This window comes from Pyricularia oryzae, chromosome 7, assembly GCF_000002495.2.
Source record: "Pyricularia oryzae 70-15 chromosome 7, whole genome shotgun sequence".
NCBI lineage: Eukaryota > Fungi > Ascomycota > Sordariomycetes > Magnaporthales > Pyriculariaceae > Pyricularia > Pyricularia oryzae.
The window spans coordinates 2,094,557-2,114,913 of NC_017854.1; the positions used below are offsets into that span (position 1 = coordinate 2,094,557).

The following is a 20,357-nucleotide window of genomic DNA, read 5'->3' on the forward strand; positions in this document are numbered from 1 at the left end:
GCGTTACAGCAATCAACTCACCGCCAGCTCAATCTCTGGATGCGGTGCCTACTTGGTCGTAATCTGAACCGTGTTGGACAGTATCACCAAGATTCTCCCGTCCACATGATACGTAGCCTACCTATATTGTCTCGCCTGGACCAAGCCGGTCTCCTTATATTTTTCCCAGGTTAGAAAGGGGTGAAATGCTGTCGAGAAGCAGTTGACTACTGCCAAAAAGTATTTTCTTCCAATAAAGCCGTTGCCGTCATGTTTTATTTGTTCTTCATCTATCGAATCAGCAGCACACAAACAAAAGACCTACCCAACCCATAATGTTACTTACAATCCACATGCACAAAATGCCAAGCAGCACAGGAAATCATCAGAATGGGGCACTGCCGTAGCAAAATCGCACAGCGCAGACCGACAATTTGGTTCATCGTGATGCTGAGACCTGTGCATCCCGTTACCATCGCTTGTGCCATGCATTGCTGCATCTTACTCCCACAAGGCATGGCACCTTGGCAAGGCTGTCTGTCGAGACTCATGAAAACTTGGGAAACACACTGTTCATTTGTGGTGGTAGGCATTTGGATGGGGCAGACATCGTAACATATTGAGCAAAGTATTATTATCGATGTGATGGTCAGTATGAAACTTCCAGTAGAAACAACAACAAAAGATCCAACCAGATACCAACTTTGTTATCGCGTCAGCACAAGGACATCAATGAACGATGCATCGGGCACAAGGTAGCACCACCATTTACCACAAAGTGTAACAACAGCACTTATTACAACATATTTTTGGTGTGCCTCGAGTCGCCAAGAGAATCGAGCCGTCCGACAAGGATGTATAGATCGTGTCTGGATAAGAGATAGGAACGAATCCGGGGATCCGGGTTTGTCGCCATTGGCTACACAGTCCTGGTCATTCCGGGCGTTATGCAAGCAGACTTGGGTTCGGAACGCACTGACCGAAGTAACCGAGATACCGGGCCTTGTTTCTATCTAGAGTGATCAAACAAACAATAAACTTATGCTGAGGAGTGATTGGCCTCGAGCTGAGAGGGGAAATATGATCGATCATAAATCATAAATCAGAATAAAAAGCATCGCACCAAGGTGAAATGATAACGCAGACAGCAAGTATGGTCATCAATAAACTCGAGACTTCTCAGCTGCATCCTCCCTTGCCCGAGAAAAAAAAATAATGAAAAATAAAATAAACAACAGGTCCCAAGTCAAAGTTGACTGCATCATCCTGGCCAACTCGGCAGCATGCGAATGTGACTGTTTGCTCGCGGGGAAACAATTGACTAATTGCTAAAAGCAATCAGGCTGGAAGAGCCATGCGCAAAAAGCGGAAAAACTTATTTAGAATCCATTTATAGATCCGGGCTGGTTCCGTAGGTATCTATGAGCTCAGTCATCTTTGTTGTTGCTCGAGGCAGGCTGGTCCGATGGTTCCGTCGCCTGGGTTCCCTGGGCCTCCAGGTCCGCAGCCCACAACGCAGCGCCAACTATAGAGTGAGGGGGTGGCACCAGTCAGCGGTTGTGTACAAAACGTGTTATCAGGGTATTCAAGAAGAAAAAAACAGACAAAAGAAAATTAACAGCAAAAACGAGAAGCAGTGGCTTCTTTAAAACGTACCTGCGTTTGTGAATGAGAAGAACATTGAAGCAACGGGCACGATCTCCAGGAGAGTGGCTACCACACCAAAGCTGGGTAAGGGGACCACGCCATCGTTAGCGCCACATAATATGCAATATTTGCACTACTGAAACGATTATATTCATCGAGGTAGCAGTTCTGAGGATTTCGGGGCACTTACGCCGAGTAAGCTCCAGTGTGAGCGTGCAGCCAAGCACGCCTGCGTGAAGCAGACCAGGACTTCAGTTGAAAGTACTATTCCGGTCCCAGACAGTAAGAAGTTAGTCTAGAAGTAGAATCATGCCACCGATGGACGATCTATTCTCAAAGGTATGACGTACGCGATCATGGATACTCTGTCCTCTGTTACGGCCCTGGATGAGGATGAAAATTATGGTGCCGACCACAGGGATGAAGTTGAGAGGCAGGTACATAAAGTACCGAACCAGGGCCTTCGGGCTGAAGCGCTCAAAGGGAGACTTGACAATTTTCCCGAGCTTGGCGATGGGGTCGAAACCTGGTTGGAGCTCCCGGCCTTCCTGCACGATATTGGTGGCGCCCTTTGCCACCAGGGTACCATCAAAGGTGTCAAGCAATGCCTCCTGCAGCAGGAAGTTGCGTGAGATGACCGAAATGATGGTAGACGACTCGCTGAGGATCAACAGAACCGTGGTGAAGACGGCGACGGGTCCGTTCACAAACACCAGCACCGTGAGCTGCGGCACGTAGGTGAAGATGAACATGGGCACCGTGACACCCACGGAGAGGGCTAGAGTTGGTCCAATGCGGGACAGCAAAGGCTTCCAGAGCGAGCGGTGGGTTAGGAAGTAAAAGATACCCTGTGGAGTTGTGGGTTGGTAGGCTTGTTAGCTCATCTCTGGCATCTAGAAACCGTCGGTCCTGCCATTATCCACTATTTTGTTTTGTCCCCTTGGGGAGGCTTTGGTTGATTGCCCGGTTTACAAACCTTGATGGGGTAGAGGTACGCGCCACTCTTGGTGGCATCGTTGACAAGATCCTTGGCTTGCTGGAAGTCCTCCTTGCTATTGTTTCGTTTTGGAAGGTATACATTTGCGGATCAGCATGGGCGTATGGGTATCAATGAAGATGCATGCCCGCGCGACGGGAAAACCTACGCGACCTCTTGCGCCCTGGCCTGGACAGACGCAGCAATTCCTTGATTTTGAGACATGGTGATTTGATTTCGCTTCCTCCCTTACAGGATTCGGAGAATTATTGGCGGCCTGGGCTCCGTGATGTGGTTGTAGGCACTCCGTCTACCAGGAGCACCAGAATTCAGGTTATGATCAATGGGAAGTGGGGGGTACGAAGAAGCAATATTGTTGCCCTCCCTAATTTCGTAGGTAGAGAACCGCACAAGGATGGAAACGGCCCCTTGTCCTGCGAAGAAACAGTCCCGACGAATCAGTGCCTAAAGAGTGCGGCGTGGGTTGACGGGTGTTCGGCGTGGCGCTTTGCGGGCTGGAGAGCTGAGAAGGCAGCAGAGCTGTAATCAGTGAGTTTGAAATACTTGGAGGTTTGTAAAGTCCGGAAGTATTTCGTGAGAAACAATGTGAGATAATATCCAGGATTGATGGATATGATGCGGAGTGAAGCGTCACTGTCGACAGGAGGTTTAGATTGAAAATAAAGCAAAAAGTAAATGCGGAGGGCCGTTTGTTGAAATTTCCATCATCAACATTTCTTATGTACTACGAGCGTACCTTACTTCAGAGTGAGGTAGGATTGACCTAAAAAGCGCCCCTTCAAGACAAACGACTTCGTCGACGTCATCATTTGACCCGCCAAAAAAGGGCTGCCAGCTGAGCGGGCGGGTCACAGCGTTGGTGAGTGAGGTAGGTACAGGGCCACTTTTGAATGCCCTCCCTCCAGTTCTACATGCCGCTTGACACTTTTGTCTCTGATTTGAACAGGCGAGCTTTCTGGGTGACGGTGGAGCCCAGACCGTACGTCAAATGCACAACATCCACACCCTCTCGTTTTGACCCTCGTTCTCTTTCCCTTGTGATGCGATCGCCGGATTAAACATCCAATTAATCGCTGACCATCGCGGAAGACGCAAGCTTGACTCCGTAGTGTCAATCTCGGCAGTGACCTTGCCTCGCGATGCATCCCCTGGTGGGGCACAGGCCTGCCTCAAAAGGACCTGTCCCCACTGTTGATGCACTCTGGAACCCCAAAAAAAGCCCCCAGTAACCACAAGCAGGTGCATGCTACAGCAAACAAATAACAACTTGCCCGCCAATTAAATCAAGTAGCGCATCCTGATTTGGCTGACACTTGAGAAGAGGTTCACTAATGATCCAAAGCCCGATTTTATTAAGCTTGTTGAGGTTGTTTGAGCTGAATTGAACTTGATTTAATCCGAACCCTTTTTTTGCTGCCCCGTGCTCGTACGATCGCCTACTGAAGCCATACCATTTTCTGCCTAGACTAGACCCTGAGATTGTGATTTTTTTTCTGCAACTTCTGAAGTTGAAAGTCGACTAATTCTAGGTGCGCTCCAACAATCTAGCGCAAAGTGTTTGCCTCAACTAACAAGGACCCCTCACTGAGAAGCAAGTATGGCCATGCCACTTTCTATAAAAAAAAATGATATCTCTTAACAATAGCCCACCCAGTAACAGGGTTATAAACTGGTTCGCAAGCCATTCCATTTTCATCTGGGCCTGCAGAATCATAAAAAAGTAACAACAGGTCTGCCCAACAGGGCAAGGCAGAATTACCATGGCTCGGAAAACGCCCTTGTTATCAAGCGAAAAAAGGTGGGAGGACTTGGAGGAGTAAGATGATGGGGAAAGAAAAGTAATGTATCCGCACACGGATCAACCGGCGGGGTGTTTGCCGGTGCTCGAGAAACAAAATCGACCTTGCAAGGATAAGGAGACCGGATACCCTGTTCACATTCGTTGTCTTGGTTGTCTAAGAAAAGCAATAGAGGGCAAGGGGCTTGCAAATTGTACTTTCCCCTTTCTGTCCCGAGCCCTCCCCTCGCCTCTAACCCTGCCAAGACAGAGAGATATGGCGAGAGTGTCACTTTTTTTTGGATTATCTCGATGGTCCACACACAGGTGAGAAAGAAAGAGGTTCTTGGACAAGACTAAAAATCTTGTATATCAAGGGCATCATCTGTCCCTTTTGTCTCGTCCCTGATTCCCCAATGTTCTCCCCCACCAACCAGCTTTGCTTTCCAAACAAAGCTTCCGCCCTATCTAGCCAGCAGCTAGAAGCAATCCTAGTTCCAAAAAACATGCACAACCGCACTACCAAGTTCTTCAGACGGACTCGTCGGGTCCGTCGCCGAGCGATTGTCTGGTCGCCGGTCAGGCTGACCCTCACCTTTGACAAAGACACACGCCAAGCCAACTTTATCGTGCGCAGCCAGAAGGCTTCGTACAACCAAAACACCAGGACGCTTACCATCACACGCTTCTCAGCAGTCAGGCCGGCTTGCTCGTTATAGCCATGGGTCGAGACACAGCTTGCTATGGAAGTGAGGCTGTTTGTGTTTTGTTCTCGAGAAGCCAGCATATCGATCATTTTACCCCCCTTTTACAACCGTCGCATCTCTTCCCACTCATACAGTAAACCAACAACCCATGGCTCGTTCACCACATACTTCCAGAGTCGTCTTCTGCCACTGCCAGCAGGCATGCCTCACAGCCTCCGGCAGCGGCGGCGATCTCCCTTTCTTAGCTCGAACGCCGTGCCCCGTTCTCCACACCATGCATCTCCGCTGGCGATGTTGCATCCCGCCATGGTGCTCGGTACTCCTCAGGGGTCCCCCTCCGCCTGGGCTGCGCCAGGGACCATGGCGCCTCCGGACTCTTTTTTTTTCTTGCTCTATCTCTCAACAACAGTCATTCGCGGACCTTCTTTTCGACACTATTGAGTCTCTGGCGCCTCTGCATATGTACATACTAGGCCAGTGTACTGGGCTCTTTGCTTTTCCATGCAGTTGCCCTCTCCCGCCGATTCCTTCACCGACTGGATTCGACGGGAGAGTGCTGTCCTGAAAAGGTGCATAGATACCTTAGTAAGTTTTGCTGTGTCTCTACACCCTGGTATATGTCTGCATCGTGGGGAGCACGTCTCGCTACGTTCCCTCCCTATTTTCTTATATTAACACCTGTCCCCTCAGCCCAAATCTCTTCGCGGAGCACCTCTCTTGCAAACCAGTCAAACTCATCATCGGCATTGACTTGGAGCATCTCTCTCTCTGTCTCACACCTGACCATCACGGGCCGCATTGATCGACAACATCGACACGTTTTCTCCTGAAGATCCGCCACGAGGTGTGCCGCATCTGGTGACAGTTTGGAAGCGTACGCAACAGCGGCCGATCCTTTTTTGTCCCTCAACCGCTACCACGGCTCCAATGCTGCGGCTCATTCGCCAGGCCGCCTTCAGCGCAGACACGGCAAGGCGATCCCTTGGCGACCTTGCTGACCCAGGTGATCATCACTTAGATCCCGGGTCGCTGGGCTACTGTGAGGTCCGGGTTGAGGACGTCAGCATCGGCGATCGTCATCATGTGTACAGTTTTGAGAAGATGCTCTGGCGGGCTCAGCGCGGTAGGGTACGGAGACGATATTGGGCTGCCGAACGAGACGGCCTTGCTCTGGCGCAAGGCGTGGGCGGCGCCGCTCGGCATGAACAAAAGTAAGCATGCCCCCTGCCTGACCGCTAGTTCATCAACTCTTCTTTTTTTTGCATTATGAAATTCATCAGAAGGTCTGCAAAAGACCACTCTCTACCAAAATCCCGTACAATCTCCAGTGCTAACAACAGTTCATCAAAACCAGAACCCCAACTTGCAGACGCCAACATTTACGTACGAGCTCTGGATCATCCCAGCCCATCGGCATGACGACGACAACCGGTCCACGGTTCGTGTGCAAAGTCCCGCGCAGCGATGCGGACCGCCGCGCCGCCTCAGAGGAGCTGCTGCTGCTGTTGGTGCGTCATTGCATGTCTGCAATGCCTGCATCGTACCTTGCCAGTGCGCTCCCGTTTCGCCGGTACATGCTGCCCTTGGTGGAGAAGGTGGACAAGGTGTTGTTGAGGCTCAGGTTGCTTGCTCGCCGCTTGAGATCTGTTGGGCTTTATCTTTTTTTCTCTTTTTTCTTTCTTGGCGTTGGGCGGGAGAGGTTTTGACCTTGTTTCATTTTCGTCAACTGCATTTGGAGTTGTTGTCTACCTAGAATTCTTTTCCTTTTGTTTTATCGGGGCTACTTGGCTTTTTTTTCTTTTTTTTTGGAAGCTTTCATTGGCGTGGTTTGTTAATCCTTGTGCTTGGGTCTTTTGCTCGAGGGTGTTGGGGTATGGTAATGAGAATTGGATGAAGTATGATTGGTCTAGTTCAGGTTTTTTTTCACTATGCCTACACGACTCTAGACTATTATGAGCTTTCCTTTGTTTATTTCTGGGGTATTGCCATCTGGAATTATCTGTTTGGGCAGTTGTCATTTCCTAGCTGATCTTGAGAACGAGACTTGGAACTCGGACTCATCTTACATCATTAGATTACAATAGAAATTTCCTCATCAAATCATAAACTCGTTTACTCCTTCATCGTCATCATCCACACAGCCCCGTGGGGGAAGAGTCGCACTCCTGCTCGTACACAATGTTGACAATCCTGTCCCCATTCACATCTGTGAAAGTTCCCTCCTGCCACTTGCTCTCAACGCAACCTTTCAAAACATTGCCAAATAATTCCTAATCAAGAGGCGGGTTGGGGGACACGTCAGCCAGTGACACAACAATTGATGGACCAAAGAAGCAACATCAAAAGAAGCTAAGCCAGCCACAAAAGTAAAGTAAAAATGGGGGGTTGGACCAAAAAAAAAAACTAACCAGACAATCGTGAACATCAATCTTGTCCTGCCTCACCCCATTCCTCGTGCTGATGTCGATCATGACGTGCGTGGATCCGTCGTCGCTCCACTCCTCATCGAAGCAAAAGTTGTGCAGCAAGTCGGCCGAGCCCAGGCAGTCGGCCCGGTCGGCGTGGCACAGGCGATGGATGGCCGCCTCGGCGACGGTGTGCAGCATGATCCGCTTGGCTGCCGTGTCAGCCTCGAGGGGGGCCATCCAGACGCCGCACTGCAGATTGCCCTCGATTTTGCCGTGGGCCGAGACGGTGGGTAGGAGTAAGGCGATGAGGAGGATGAGGGAGGTTATTGGGCCGTTGGTGTGGTTGAGCAGCATCTTGAGAGAAGTGGTGGCGGAGTGATTGCTTCTTGTTCTCGTTCTTTGTTCTTCTTTTCGAGGGGGCGATCTGGTGACGCACTGGGTGAGATTGAGTGTTTATTGCCTTTGCTGTGGGGAGATCTTGCTCTGGGAGAGATGCATTGAGAGGATCTGTGAGGAACCGTCAATGGGAGACGGAAGTGGTGTTTTTATGTTGGTGTTGCGAGGGTCCAGAACGAAGTCGATTCAGTATAGGAGGCTGGGAGGACTTACTTTTCGGCTTTGGTGTTCCAAATCTTAGCGCTTACCTAGTGCAATATACTCCGTATACCTACGGATCCGAGCCTCCGAATAAAAACGGGCTTTCTACTCGTTATTCTTCTCCTTTTTCCTCCTCACGTTTCAATATATTGCAGCAGGTGACATTCATCGCGTGAGAAAGGCCAAGACTCGGATGCAAATAATATGCACGGTCAACGCAGAAACATCGCACCACCAATGACGATGGCATGATGCCGCCTGCTCGAGAGCCAACATGTTATTTTGCTTTCCGTCCCCAGAGAGAAGGCGGGGAAATATAAGACATAATTGAATATCGCCAGAGTCCAGACACACATGGTGGCGTCGTCAATATCGTCGATGCGCGCAGTGAGGAGGGTTGATTAACAGCATCCTGAGGGTCCCAAAAAAAAGCGTAAACAAATGCTCAATTTTCCCAACCTGTGGCTGCTCTCTTTGTTTTGCAGTTACATCCAAGTATATGTGAGATGACCATGTTGTGGATCAGATCTAATCGAGCAGAAATGGGCAGATGGCGCATAAAGGTTCCGAATTCCGGGGAAACTGAGTACAAATAATTAGTCGTCGATTCGAGTAGGGAAATTACCTATTTGGGATATCGGATGCCATCAGTGCCAAGGATTTCCCATCGTACACATCTGATCGCTTTTTGTATGGATCGTACCTACCTGTCATCCAATGTTTTTTTTTCTTTTTTTTTTCTCTTAGAATCACCATGCGAGCGTTAGACGACGCTCGTGCAACACGAGCAGAGATCAGCCAACTTGCTGGTTTGGAAGCAAAGGAGACGCACAAGGTGATTGTCAATTACATCATTCACGTCCAAACAGAAGAAGAAGAAATCGCTTCTTTGGCTTAGGTACTTGGCCCCCAGATATATTCTTCCTCGAATATTACTACATACTCAATAGCCGCCGGATCCCACATGGCTATAATGGGGCGACATTGTCCGTTTGACATTGATCAGAAAAAAAGTTGAAACCAAATCCAGCTTTGAGACTCAGACGCACTGGAGACCTCCAAATCCCCTTTCTCCCTCCTTGCATTGACCAGCCTGCTACCTTTCGTATATTCACTTTGGAAGAGAGACAGAGACAGGACTCGAGTCACTATCAGCTGCTCAGATCTAGTTCGCCAGCGTACTCGCAGAACAACGTCGGCCCGCACGTTATAAAACGTACCGATCAGCTCCATCGCTTGGGGCAGGGGCGACGTTTTCGCTTTCGGCCGTCGTTCCAAAGCCGTCCAACGACGAATTGCGCTGCCCAACGTCGGCATTTGCAAGCAGGCTGGAATGCTGATTGACAATGTCATCTTGGCCTCTTGCGTTGGCCTCATCACTGTCTGAGCTGAAGATGTTGGTGCGCATAATGTCGTAAAGCTCCTTCATGCTGAACTGTGAGGTGCCGTGGGTGGGAGTGTGAATGTCGTGGTGGGGCCTCCCCGACTGGGCTGCCGCCTCCGACATGACATACGGGATCGGCGGCGCCGTCATGCTGTATATGTACCTTGTATCCCCGTACCGACCACGAGCTGTGGTAACTCCTACGAAGCAACCCGTTAGTGAGTGTGATGTTGACGCCAACGCCACCGGAGTCACGTCATGTTTCCGAGACAGACCCGTATTGTACACCAGAATAAAGCGAGCATAGACTATGACATGGAAATATGGACGGGGACGTTGACGAAAATAATACATGCTTGAAGTCCATAATGCGCTTGAAGGTTCGAGCGATAGAGGGGAAAAGAATTATAGAAAAGCCTACCATTTCTGTCCCGCGAGGTTAACTGCACGGCACAATACGCAAGGGCAGCGATAACTGCAACGGATCCAGCAACTATAGCGGAGTACATAAAGCTCCGAAGCATTGCTTGTACCATTTCTTCCGACATTGTCTGTTCCGGTTGTTGCTGTTGCTGTTGTTGTTCTTGATGATCCGGAATATACATGGCTCTCGGGGGGTGCTGTCTGGTTATGGATTTCTGTGTACTGATGTTTTTTTTTCATCAGATTTCGACTAGGTTCAGTTGTCAAAGACGCTGCTAAAACAGCCTAAAAGAAAAGGTCTGCAGTCGATGGAATTGCGGGAACGTCTTGACACTCAGGCGGGAGGGAAGCGGGAGGGGCAAGCTTAAAAAGAGGGTCAGGGAAAGTATAGAAATACTAGAACTAATATAGTTTTGACAAAAAAAAAGGATAGACAAATAGAGAGTGCGCGAGAGATAGGCAGGAGATGGGAAGAGATCTGCATTCTTGTCGATGCGGAGCTCCGCAGGGACTGTGGCGGCGAAAAAAGGGTGAGGCAAGGGTTTGAGACATGGCAAGTGTACGTACGTATAATAGGTACCTCTACCTCACTATCTAAGATATGCAGGTGGGTACTGCGAGATGCTCGCCGTAGTGATATCATGCCCATGTAATGCTACCTTACTCTGTAAATATGTATATCATCTACATATGCATCCTCGCTCGCTTTAGGTAGTCCTTTTTTCTTCTTCTGGATGCTTTTCAGTGAACCCACTTACCTACCTAGTTTAGTACGGTGTGCAGGTAGGTACTCGTTTGCAGAAAAAAAAAAAAAAAAAAAAAACAAAGCGACCAAGGCCAAAAAAGCCGTTACAGTACCTGGCAAGGGAAAAAGGGCATGCATGCATGTGTTGGCCCTGCTGTGATTGTCACCGCGGACTGCATAGTGCAGCTCATTTGCGTAAATGCTACTGGGACCTAGTGTACGGAGTGGTAGTGTACAGTACAGGGTAATCATGATCTGGTTGTGTGTGTGGCGCGCCCGGGGGACAAAAACCAACCTCAACCCCCATCAGGAATGTGGGCGAAAGAAGCAAAAGTTTCGAGGGCTTCGAAACATGTGAGCATCGTACTGGCTCAAACCATAGCTTTTACCAGTCACCTCCCCTCCTGCCAAGACCAGCCCCAAGTCCATGGATCGATTTTGACCGGTGAACAAAACTGCCGTTGGTTGGTGGCTAGGTTGGGTTCAATTACCGGTAGTCCAAGTAAATGACACCCAAGTTGCCAGGCTTGAGGGCATGTCCCATATCCCCGCGGAGACGACGATCACGGTCTATATTTTTGTGCTTTATTTTTTTGATCAAGGTCAGGGTCGTACATAGCCAGATGGGAAATTCCAGGCCTTTCAAACATCCTTGGCTGCAGGCTGCAGCCTCGTTTTGATATTTATTGCTGTTGTTGCGATAATCGAGCAAATAAAGTACTCGCAGGTATCAGTCGACTGCGGCGGGATGGATTGTCAGGCTCCAAGGTGTGCCGTGCGCCTCAAACCCCCTCACCTCCATCCCTGGCGGGTTTGTTTAATTGAAGGTGGTACCTACCCGGTAAGCACCTACTTTATGTGTGGCTGGCAGCTGTCAACTAGCAATTCCAAGACATCCAAACCGCATTTTGAAAGACCACGAGACTTGGGGCAGATAATCTTATTTTCTTCATGTCAACATGGCAAATACTTACATAGGTACTCAGGTCACAATCCAAATCTCTTTGTCCTTTCTCAAGCTCTGCTTCTCGCCAATCAATACAAAGGACTGCCCTTCCCGAGTCGATGAAGACTGTAAACCAGTCTAATGTAAGGTAAGCAAGCAAGGTACCGAATTACCCCTCCACAACCCTTGGAATACTAGACTAGGTCCTTTGCTTTTTTGAAATTTTGTTCGTTTGTGATGAACCGCCTGGGCAGCAAGAAGAAAGTCCTTTTGAATTGCTGATGGGCTCACTTAGCATGGTTCCTGGCTCTTGGTGTGTTGCATTTGCCAAAATAAAAACCACTATGTATAACGACAATAAAAAAATAATAAAAAAATAAAAAAAAACCCCCCATTAAATGACTGCATAACACTACAAACAACCTATTCATGCATATCTTGGTCACATACTCCGCATGTAAATACTGTACGTCCTTGTCGTACAGTACCATACTTTCGTCACCTTGACCACCAACCAAGAACAAATACCAGACCTTCCCAAAGCGGCCTGCTGCAGCATGAGGATTTAATTGGACGCCGAGAGATTCGTAACCCCCTTCGCTGGAACAGGGTACTTGGCAGGCAACCAGGTTAAGTAATTGGATTTATTATCTGGAAATTTTATATCCAGCCAGCCATGAAAAACCAAAGGGGCAAAAATACACGACATCTGCGTGCGTTCAAAATCCTTCAAGTTAATTTTCTTCTTGCTTCTGCCCCCCCCCTGACCACTATACCGGTATTAGCAACCGGTCAAGTTTGTCACAGGGGCTTTATCAGCCGAGAGACCTACCACTTGGCGGGGGTTTTGCTCCGATACAGCCTGCTTTGACCGTGAACTCTAGCAGTGCGCGTTCTGTCGTCGGCAGTAGCGCCCTTTTTTTCGTTGATTCAGCAAAAAAAATTAAAAAAATTAAAAAAATAATAAGACAAGACTCAAAAGTTCAAAGATACGGATACGAAACATGATAATAATAGTTCATTACGGTATCCGTTCGGGGAGAGAAAGAAAAGCAAGAAGCAATCAAAAAGAGAAAAAGAAAAGAGTCGTGCAGCCATTTTCTGCAGGATGTCGCCAGCAAGCGAGTGAGTTGGTGAGCAGCAGCCACCTTTTTTCGGCTCTCAACAACGGTGTGTTTAAAGCGTAGGGCTTCTTTTTGGGTGGTGGCGTGTGCAGAAATCAGACGCGTACTCGGTAAAAGGTACATAAATGATACCTACCTAGGTACCTAGTTCAGGGTTTACAGTGTTTATCTAATCCGCAATTTCTACGGAGTAAATCCCTGAAGTTGCCTGGGGTTCGAGGGCTGACTGCAGCCGCTTTTCCCGTTTGAAAGCTGAATCCTTTCATATCTCGTTTTTTTTTCTATCCCAAGGCCCCGGAGCTGGGTCTGTAGTCCGAGACAATCGCGTCCAGCAGGGTGGCTGTGAGAATACCCCCAGCTCCTACCGGCTACCTTATATCGAGGAGTAGCGGTGACCGCAGGGGAGGTAGGTAGGTAGTTATGGTTTACAGATTGATGGATATCGGCAATCTATGATGGATCATATTAGTGTCATATTATATGAAACCCCCACATCCAAACTGTACTTTTTATCCTTGTAATTCTTCCTGGGGGATAAAGGAGAGAGCCAATCCTAATCTTGTCAGCCTGCCCGTATTAAAACAAAAAGGATAGACTGCTTGTAGAGGGATAATCTATACCGCCTTCCCCTCTTTCTCTGCTAGCAAGAAGTAGAGGATTGCCAAGGTAAGGTAGGTAGGTAGGTAGGTAGGTAGGTAGGTAGGTAGGTAGGTAGGTAGGTAGGTAGGTAGGTAGGTAGGTAGGTAGGTAGGTAGGTAGGTAGGTAGGTAGGCAATCTACATCGTGAAGGAGGAGGAGGTGGGGCAAGGATGTGATTTGCTTCTTTTGATGACCTTGCATGATACGAAAGATTTTTTGATGTTTCACCAAGTAGTGTCACCCATATGAACCAGAGCAAACTCGGAATCGCGAGTGAAATTACTCCGGCATTGGTTTTCTTCTCCTTTTTCCAGGACGATAGAAAAACCGAGATCTATTGATGTCTGCAAAACCCTTGGTAGCCTACAAAGCCACCGACGGCAACGTTCCAGCATTATTGCCTCGGAATCTTGGTGAGATAAACTCAAGGTGAATGTAAGCACAAGCTCCTCAGCACCAAAGTGTACGCGAAATGCATACATTTCAAATCGTCAACATTATCGGTGATTTATCTGTATATATTCTCAAAGCAACTTCTGGACCTCATTTGGGTCGGTTGTTATCACCTGCAGGCGCTGGCCGGTCTTCGAGTGAGTTGGCCCCATAGAAGTGGTGGCGGCTACATTCTGCGTAAAGGCCAGAGCCACAGCGCCGGTTGTAACAAGGTCAAATGAACGTAGTAGATGTTCATGTAACGCGCAAGATATCCCCCAAGGATTTGATGTAATCGAGCAAGGCCATGGCTTTGGTGGCGACGGGAGCAAAAGCAGCAGGGAAGAAGATCAACATGGCAGTTACATAGTCGGTTTTGTACACGAGGTCTTGTTTATATCATGATAATTTTTGCTTTTGACACTCAGATCAAATACCTAGTCACGGATTCGTCCGTAGATCAATTTAATCCTCATATCGATGCTGCTTTGACTCTCCTTCGTTAGTATTGCCCAAGATAGCATATCGTTAATTGCTCAAATACCGGGTGTCCTAGACTATAGCTATGGGATATCACAAGATGTAAGAGTCATGCCCCGCTAACATACCTAAGGTAGGTAGGTAGGTAGGTAGGTAACCTACCTATATATCTGCTGTTTGTTGTGGGCTATATTTACCGAAGTCACTGACATTAGTCATTGACGGGAGCTCTCGTTTTCGACGGTGTTTTTTAGTGCAACACTGTTTGCCTGCAGGTAGTACCGTTGGACCACCTGTACTAGCTCAGCGGTTATGCTGATAATGAAGCTCATTCTTCTACAATCCCCGTATGGTCCAACCCCATAATACGCACACACAAAAACATACGTAGTAAGAGGAAAAGAAAAAGCCCCAATGATAGTTTTATTGCAGATTATAACTAAGAGCCACCACTGACTCGATTATTCTTGGGCTTGTCGTTAATGAACTGAACTTCCTTGGAACCTTCCCTTGATAACCTTATGAACCAGTTCTCAGGGATTCTGCCCGCCCCCTTGACCTTTGTTCCCTTGCATTCACCATCAATGTCAATCGCAAAATCGGTTTTGCGAGCACGTGCTTCGATGGTAATCTCTGCACGTTGTCCAGGGTCTATGAAAGAAGACAGAAAAGGCTCAGTGTACCAGATGTGAAGAACCTCGAATTTACAGCGATACGGATGCAGCTGCTGGTCGTTGGACCGAACTTCTTGTAGGTTTACAGGACCGGCCACGGCTGTGTTCGACATAATGGCCACGGCAGTAGCGGCAGCCGCAAGAAAATCGAAGAATTGCATAATTATAGTCTGGGTAATTTTCAACCGGTGATACCTGTTGTTGTGAACCTTCAATCGGGGCCTTGTTAGTAGGGATTGGGAAGCAATTGTGAATCAAGCCAAGGGATCGACGGCAGAAAAGACTAACAAGAAAAGTTTACTCCATGCTTCTGCTTCTTCTTTCATGAGTAAATCGGATATATTCCATCGAAGGACTGGTGGCGGAGTTCTCTGATGATGAATTTTAATACCCAATCGCATACCTACTCTCATTTTCACTTCCTACTGATTAATGTGTGCTGTGTCGGTAATGTCCGATGATCTGGATCAGGTGCCCACAATCGCATGAATCCCAATCTCTCTCAGTTTGCATGGGTAATTATAGGCCTTCTAGGCTTACAGGTGTATTTTGGATGCCGCTATAGAGCCCCATGAGATGCTTGATCCTGAATTCATCATCGGTAATTGCCGCCATCTCAAGATGATGTGGGCTTAAGCATATTTGTAGATCTTGCCGAGAACATGTCTGTTTCCAATTGTAAAGCATCCATGAGCCGACACTTGTGGGGTGCTTTGTTGTCAATATATAACAATGAACGACTTCTAACCGTACACGGCAAGATCAACAATGCAGAGGCGGAAACAGAATCCGCTGCCTACCTGGTTTACCCAGATGCAATGCTCGAGTAACGTGGTATGCTTGCCTGGTATAATACTCGGGGCTGTTTTGAAGTGTTGCCAGAGTATTACTGTTCATTTGCCTCTAAACATCTCTATGGATCGTCAGCTGAGCTACTCTCGCTGTGGCGTCTATTCACAAGGTGAGCTCATGTCCAGGTCTGGTTGCATGCCATAAATTGTATAACATGGACGATGGTTGAGCCAAGATTCAACAAGAGACGCCAGGCTGGATTTGCAGCTTTCTCCGGTGATGACTTGTTCACATTGGCAGACTACCCGCCTTAGGTCAGCAAACCGATTAGAGGACAACAGACCTATCTAAGCAAAGCGACGAGTAGTTTTGGACCAAAAGTTCCAGCAAGCAACACCTCTCCAGCTGAAAAAAAGTTGTCAACCGATTGACACTCCAAAGGTTGTTTGACATATGTGTCCAAAAAGGGACTTGATTCAGGTCTAAGGTGATCTCGACGTGTCGTGGCGGTTACCGCCAGATTTATGCGATTGTCTGGTGCAGGGTAGGTGAGTTATGGTTCATTTCGATTCAGGGTAGGGTACTGGAGCTGTCTGAGCGCAAGCAAAACCCGCATGGGAATTTCTCGGCGAAACTTCTCAATCGCGATAATCTACTCCAAAAAAAAGTCTTTGCACAAGCAAAATCGAGCTCCAGCATGGATGAGATGGATCTATCGTTGAAGTCGGAATTGAATTGCATTCACCAAAAGGGGTATGCCGCATGGAAGAATCACGTGCAGCCTTGTCTGATTGAACCACCAAGTGCACTCCACTCCACAGCACCTCCACTTCCGAAGTTCTGCCACAATGGCGGTCATCCCTGTGTGGGGTCGAATTGGCGACGTCGCGATTATGGTTTGGGCTTGGTTACCTACCTTAAAACACCACGTTGAAGGTGTTACTTATCTCCAAAGCAGCACGGCCCGGCGCCCACCACAATACTTTTGAACCCTTTCTTTCTGTTGTTTAGTTGCCCACCATGAACTACGGAAAGAAGGACGAGGACGCCGAAAATGGTCTGGTCAAGGTTGACCGGACCCAGGTCTTTCAAGAAGGTGAGCTGGCGCACATAGATATACATGTAGCTTCCATCACCGCATTGGGACCTGGTGATCGCTCAGGTTCCAAATATATACATACAGTTCGCTGACCGTGGCCACCATTCACCTCGCCATCAGCCCGACTCTTCAACAGCTCCCCGATCCAGCCGCGGCAATGTCGAATCCTCCTCACCAAGATCGCCCTTCTTCTCTACACCGGCGAGAAGTTCCCCCAGAATGAAGCCACGACCCTCTTCTTCGGCATCTCGAAGCTCTTCCAGAACAAGGATGCCAGCTTGCGCCAGATGGTCCACCTCGTCATCAAGGAGCTGGCCAACTCTGCAGAGGACATCATCATGGTCACGAGTACCATCATGAAGGATACCGGCGGCAGCACCGACATCATTTTCCGGCCAAACGCTATCCGGGCACTGTGCCGTATTATCGATGTATGGCGACTCCGAACCCCCTACTTAGAATGGCAGGGGTGAATCGGTAAACCTGGTTCAATGTTGCTGACCGGTCTTCTACTTGATATCTAGGCGTCGACTGTGCAATCGATCGAGCGTGTCATGAAGACCGCAATCGTGGACAAGAACCCCTCAGTTTCCTCCGCCGCCCTTGTATCTTCGTACCACCTCCTTCCCATTGCTAGGGACGTCGTGAGGAGATGGCAAAGTGAGACACAGGAGGCCGCTGCCAGCAACAAGTCGTCAGGCGGCTTCTCGCTTGGCTTCTCCTCCGCCTCCAGCTCCATGCCGGTGAACAACTCGACCATGTCGCAGTACCACGCCATCGGTCTGCTCTACCAGATGCGCATGCACGACCGCATGGCCCTTGTCAAGATGGTTCAGCAGTTTGGCGCCCCAGGTGCAGTTAAGAGCCCCGCGGCCCTCGTCATGCTTGTCCGTCTCGCCGCTCAGCTCGCAGAGGAGGACCCCCAGCTGCGCCGTCCCATGATGCAGTTGCTGGATGGCTGGTTGAGGCACAAGAGCGAGATGGTCAACTTCGAGGCTGCCAAGGCCATCTGCGACATGCGGGATGTGACGGACGCCGAGGTGTCCCAGGCAGTGCACGTTCTGCAGCTCTTCCTCACCTCGCCGCGTGCCGTCACCAAGTTCGCTGCTCTGCGCATTCTCCACAACTTTGCTTCATTCAAGCCAAATACCGTCAACGTGTGCAACCCGGACATTGAGCTTCTCATCTCCAACAGCAACCGTTCCATTGCCACTTTTGCCATCACCACTCTTCTCAAGACGGGCAACGAGGCTAGCGTCGATAGGCTTATGAAGCAGATCACAGGTTTCATGTCCGAGATCACAGATGAGTTCAAGATCACGATCGTCGAGGCTATTCGCACACTCTGCCTCAAATTCCCCAGCAAGCAGGCCGGTATGCTGGCCTTCCTGAGCGGCATCCTGCGGGACGAGGGTGGTTACGAGTTCAAGAGGGCTGTGGTCGAGAGCATGTTCGACCTCATCAAGTTTGTGCCCGACTCAAAGGAAGATGCCCTTGCGCACTTGTGCGAGTTCATTGAGGACTGCGAGTTCACCAAGCTCGCCGTCCGCATCCTGCACCTTCTAGGCCTTGAGGGTCCCAAGACGTCTCAGCCGACAAAGTACATTCGCTACATCTACAACCGTGTGGTTCTGGAGAATGCCATCGTACGTGCTGCTGCTGTCACTGCCCTTGCCAAGTTTGGCGTTGGTCAGAAGGACCCTGAGGTTAAGCGTAGTGTGCACGTGCTGCTCACCCGCTGTCTTGACGACGTCGACGATGAGGTCAGAGATCGTGCTGCGTTGAACCTCCGCCTTATGGACGAGGAGGATGCCTTGGCCGAGAAGTTTGTCAAGAACGGTATGTGCATGCCTGAGACCCTGTTCAAGTGCTGAGTTGAATACTGACCCCTGAAACAGACAGCATGTTCTCCCTTCCGTACTTTGAGCACCAGCTTGTCATGTACGTGACTTCGGACGACAAGTCTACATTCGACTCGCCCTTCGACATCTCCAAGATCCCAGTCGTCACCCGAGAGCAGGCCGATGCAGAGGACAGGACCAAGAAGCTCACGGCCACTACGCCATCACTGAAGCCCCCGAAGGTCGGCCCGACAAAGGCTGCCCCTACAGGCGCCGAGGCTGCCGCTTCTGCCACAGCGGCTGCGCAGAAGTACGCGCAGGAACTTATGCAGATCCCAGAGATGAAGGAGTTTGGCAGCGTGCTCAAGTCTTCACCGATTGTGGAGCTCACCGAGGCAGAGACCGAGTACGTTGTCAGCGTCGTCAAGCACATCTTCAAGGAGCACATTGTTCTCCAGTTCGAGGTGAAGAACACGCTGCCTTCTACAGTTCTCGAAAACGTGTCCGTGGTTGCTACGCCTTCAGATGAGGAGGAGCTCGAGGAGCTCTTCATCATCGAGGCAGAGAAGCTGCCTACGGATGAGCCAGGCAAGGTGTACGTCGCATTCAAGAAGGTTTCTGGCGAGGGTTCAATGCCCATCAGCACCTTCTCCAACTCGCTCAAGTTCACCACCAAGGAGATCGACCCGACAACCAATGAGCCCGAGGACGAGGGATACGAAGACGAGTACGAGGTTGCCGAGTTTGACGTATCAGGCAGCGACTATGTTATACCTACATTTGCTAGCAACTTCAACCACCTGTGGGAGCAGGTTGGTGCTGCTGGAGAGGAAGCAGAGGAGACGTTGCAGTTGAGTGCCATGAAGAGCATAGCAGGTAAGTTTACTACATCGGCCTTGCTATGGGGCATGTCTGTTTGCTTGCGGTGTACAAATTCTAACGTGTATGTTTCCCAACCCTATAGAAGCCACAGAACAGCTGTCCAAGGCGTTGTCACTACAGCCGCTGGAGGGCACGGACGTACCAGTCAATCAGACGACGCACACCCTCAAGCTGCTCGGAAAGACGGTGAACGGCGGCAGGGTGGTTGCAAACGTGCGGATGGCATACTCTTCCAAATCGGGTGTCACTACAAAGATCACAGTGCGCAGCGAGGAAGAAGGGGTTGCTGCTTTGGTCATTGCATCAGTCGAGTAGAAGAGGTAGTTGTTTTTGTGACGCATTTTTTATTACTTCGTTTAGTTGTCACTTTGACAGAAAAGTAACAGCAGGCGTTTTGCTCGTTCCGTTCCAGGTTATGCAACACTATATACAGAGAAAGTCTAAAGTAGAGAACAATGTTCCGGTAAAGTTTTTGCTTCTTCTTTCTCCTGTCGTAGATTTAGGGGTCAAACACTTGGGAAACTCTGAGCCTATGGTCCGGGGGATGTCACTTGTCTCGCGGCGGTCAATCCGTCCGATGGATTGACTCTGGGCGGGTAAATCATCGGCGGGGTTTCATTAGGTAGGAGAAGCAACCAGAAGATCTCCGAGCAACCGAAAGAGCAAATAACGATAAAAAAATAAAATAAAAAAACTGCCAGCGCACATGAATCCATCACCATGCAGCATGCATACCGGCCTAAGGTATGAACACACATGTACGAAAATTTTGATTCTAATTACT

At 49.2% G+C, this 20,357-nt stretch overlaps 9 protein-coding genes across 9 annotated transcripts; 2 read left to right on the forward strand and 7 right to left on the reverse strand.

Annotated features, from left to right (window-relative positions):
• Nucleotides 1–767: 767 nt before the first annotated feature.
• MGG_02641 (uncharacterized protein) lies at nucleotides 768–3,355 on the reverse strand. The gene is made up of 6 exons (XM_003721098.1): nucleotides 2,772–3,355; nucleotides 2,603–2,678; nucleotides 1,977–2,474; nucleotides 1,817–1,890; nucleotides 1,636–1,706; nucleotides 768–1,504 (listed from the first exon to the last, which is right to left on the reverse strand). The coding sequence occupies exons 1-6, from the start codon at nucleotides 2,825–2,827 to the stop codon at nucleotides 1,407–1,409; spliced, it is 873 nt and encodes a 290-aa protein (XP_003721146.1). The 5' UTR covers nucleotides 2,828–3,355; the 3' UTR covers nucleotides 768–1,406.
• An 849-nt stretch (nucleotides 3,356–4,204) lies between these two features.
• MGG_18007 (uncharacterized protein) lies at nucleotides 4,205–5,415 on the reverse strand (the record flags this gene model as incomplete). The annotated part of the gene is made up of 5 exons (XM_003721099.1): nucleotides 4,205–4,236; nucleotides 4,479–4,552; nucleotides 4,726–4,756; nucleotides 5,013–5,155; nucleotides 5,318–5,415. 5 exons carry the CDS (start codon nucleotides 5,413–5,415, stop codon nucleotides 4,205–4,207), a joined length of 378 nt encoding a protein of 125 aa, XP_003721147.1.
• Nucleotides 5,416–6,121: 706 nt separating this feature from the next.
• On the reverse strand, nucleotides 6,122–6,683 carry MGG_18008 (uncharacterized protein; the record flags this gene model as incomplete). The annotated part of the gene is made up of 3 exons (XM_003721100.1): nucleotides 6,122–6,331; nucleotides 6,495–6,600; nucleotides 6,652–6,683. The coding sequence occupies 3 exons, from the start codon at nucleotides 6,681–6,683 to the stop codon at nucleotides 6,122–6,124; spliced, it is 348 nt and encodes a 115-aa protein (XP_003721148.1).
• Nucleotides 6,684–7,031: 348 nt separating this feature from the next.
• On the reverse strand, nucleotides 7,032–8,761 carry MGG_02638 (uncharacterized protein). Its single transcript, XM_003721101.1, has 2 exons — nucleotides 7,516–8,761; nucleotides 7,032–7,377 (listed from the first exon to the last, which is right to left on the reverse strand). The coding sequence occupies exons 1-2, from the start codon at nucleotides 7,867–7,869 to the stop codon at nucleotides 7,237–7,239; spliced, it is 495 nt and encodes a 164-aa protein (XP_003721149.1). The 5' UTR covers nucleotides 7,870–8,761; the 3' UTR covers nucleotides 7,032–7,236.
• A 206-nt stretch (nucleotides 8,762–8,967) lies between these two features.
• MGG_02637 (uncharacterized protein) lies at nucleotides 8,968–10,416 on the reverse strand. The gene is made up of 2 exons (XM_003721102.1): nucleotides 9,918–10,416; nucleotides 8,968–9,696 (listed from the first exon to the last, which is right to left on the reverse strand). The coding sequence occupies exons 1-2, from the start codon at nucleotides 10,099–10,101 to the stop codon at nucleotides 9,320–9,322; spliced, it is 561 nt and encodes a 186-aa protein (XP_003721150.1). The 5' UTR covers nucleotides 10,102–10,416; the 3' UTR covers nucleotides 8,968–9,319.
• MGG_18009 (uncharacterized protein) lies at nucleotides 10,348–11,022 on the forward strand (the record flags this gene model as incomplete). Its single annotated transcript, XM_003721103.1, has 3 exons — nucleotides 10,348–10,482; nucleotides 10,686–10,702; nucleotides 10,881–11,022. Coding segments are annotated over 3 exons (294 nt in total), but the record flags the coding sequence as incomplete, so codon positions are not given.
• Nucleotides 11,023–11,124: 102 nt separating this feature from the next.
• Nucleotides 11,125–12,169, reverse strand: MGG_18010 (uncharacterized protein; the record flags this gene model as incomplete). The annotated part of the gene is made up of 3 exons (XM_003721104.1): nucleotides 11,125–11,402; nucleotides 11,639–11,736; nucleotides 12,061–12,169. 3 exons carry the CDS (start codon nucleotides 12,167–12,169, stop codon nucleotides 11,307–11,309), a joined length of 303 nt encoding a protein of 100 aa, XP_003721152.1. The 3' UTR covers nucleotides 11,125–11,306.
• A 2,525-nt stretch (nucleotides 12,170–14,694) lies between these two features.
• Nucleotides 14,695–15,523, reverse strand: MGG_02635 (uncharacterized protein). Its single transcript, XM_003721105.1, has 3 exons — nucleotides 15,500–15,523; nucleotides 15,248–15,421; nucleotides 14,695–15,168 (listed from the first exon to the last, which is right to left on the reverse strand). Exon 3 carries the CDS (start codon nucleotides 15,118–15,120, stop codon nucleotides 14,725–14,727), a length of 396 nt encoding a protein of 131 aa, XP_003721153.1. The 5' UTR covers nucleotides 15,121–15,168; nucleotides 15,248–15,421; nucleotides 15,500–15,523; the 3' UTR covers nucleotides 14,695–14,724.
• A 1,081-nt stretch (nucleotides 15,524–16,604) lies between these two features.
• Nucleotides 16,605–20,077, forward strand: MGG_02634 (coatomer subunit gamma). The gene is made up of 5 exons (XM_003721106.1): nucleotides 16,605–16,847; nucleotides 16,971–17,281; nucleotides 17,375–18,689; nucleotides 18,749–19,567; nucleotides 19,656–20,077. Exons 1-5 carry the CDS (start codon nucleotides 16,772–16,774, stop codon nucleotides 19,886–19,888), a joined length of 2,754 nt encoding a protein of 917 aa, XP_003721154.1. The 5' UTR covers nucleotides 16,605–16,771; the 3' UTR covers nucleotides 19,889–20,077.
• Nucleotides 20,078–20,357: the final 280 nt, after the last annotated feature.

What these genes read in the sequence shown, in the direction of transcription:
- MGG_02635 (XM_003721105.1), bottom strand. Translation starts at nt 15,120, where the DNA reads ATGCAATTCTTCGATTTTCTTGCGGCTGCCGCTACTGCCGTGGCCATT.
- MGG_02641 (XM_003721098.1), bottom strand. Translation starts at nt 2,827, where the DNA reads ATGTCTCAAAATCAAGGAATTGCTGCGTCTGTCCAGGCCAGGGCGCAA. An exon ending in CGTACCTCTACCCCATCAAG is followed by an intron (nt 2,475 to 2,602) that starts GTTTGTAAACCG and finishes ACAACTCCACAG; the next exon opens with GGTATCTTTTACTTCCTAAC. An exon ending in GACAGAGTATCCATGATCGC is followed by an intron (nt 1,891 to 1,976) that starts GTACGTCATACC and finishes GGACCGGAATAG; the next exon opens with TACTTTCAACTGAAGTCCTG.
- MGG_02634 (XM_003721106.1), top strand. Translation starts at nt 16,772, where the DNA reads ATGAACTACGGAAAGAAGGACGAGGACGCCGAAAATGGTCTGGTCAAG. An exon ending in CGAGAAGTTTGTCAAGAACG is followed by an intron (nt 18,690 to 18,748) that starts GTATGTGCATGC and finishes CCCCTGAAACAG; the next exon opens with ACAGCATGTTCTCCCTTCCG. An exon ending in TGCCATGAAGAGCATAGCAG is followed by an intron (nt 19,568 to 19,655) that starts GTAAGTTTACTA and finishes CCAACCCTATAG; the next exon opens with AAGCCACAGAACAGCTGTCC.
- MGG_02638 (XM_003721101.1), bottom strand. Translation starts at nt 7,869, where the DNA reads ATGCTGCTCAACCACACCAACGGCCCAATAACCTCCCTCATCCTCCTC. An exon ending in TTGATGTTCACGATTGTCTG is followed by an intron (nt 7,378 to 7,515) that starts GTTAGTTTTTTT and finishes CCTCTTGATTAG; the next exon opens with GAATTATTTGGCAATGTTTT.
- MGG_02637 (XM_003721102.1), bottom strand. Translation starts at nt 10,101, where the DNA reads ATGTATATTCCGGATCATCAAGAACAACAACAGCAACAGCAACAACCG. An exon ending in AACCTCGCGGGACAGAAATG is followed by an intron (nt 9,697 to 9,917) that starts GTAGGCTTTTCT and finishes GTTGCTTCGTAG; the next exon opens with GAGTTACCACAGCTCGTGGT.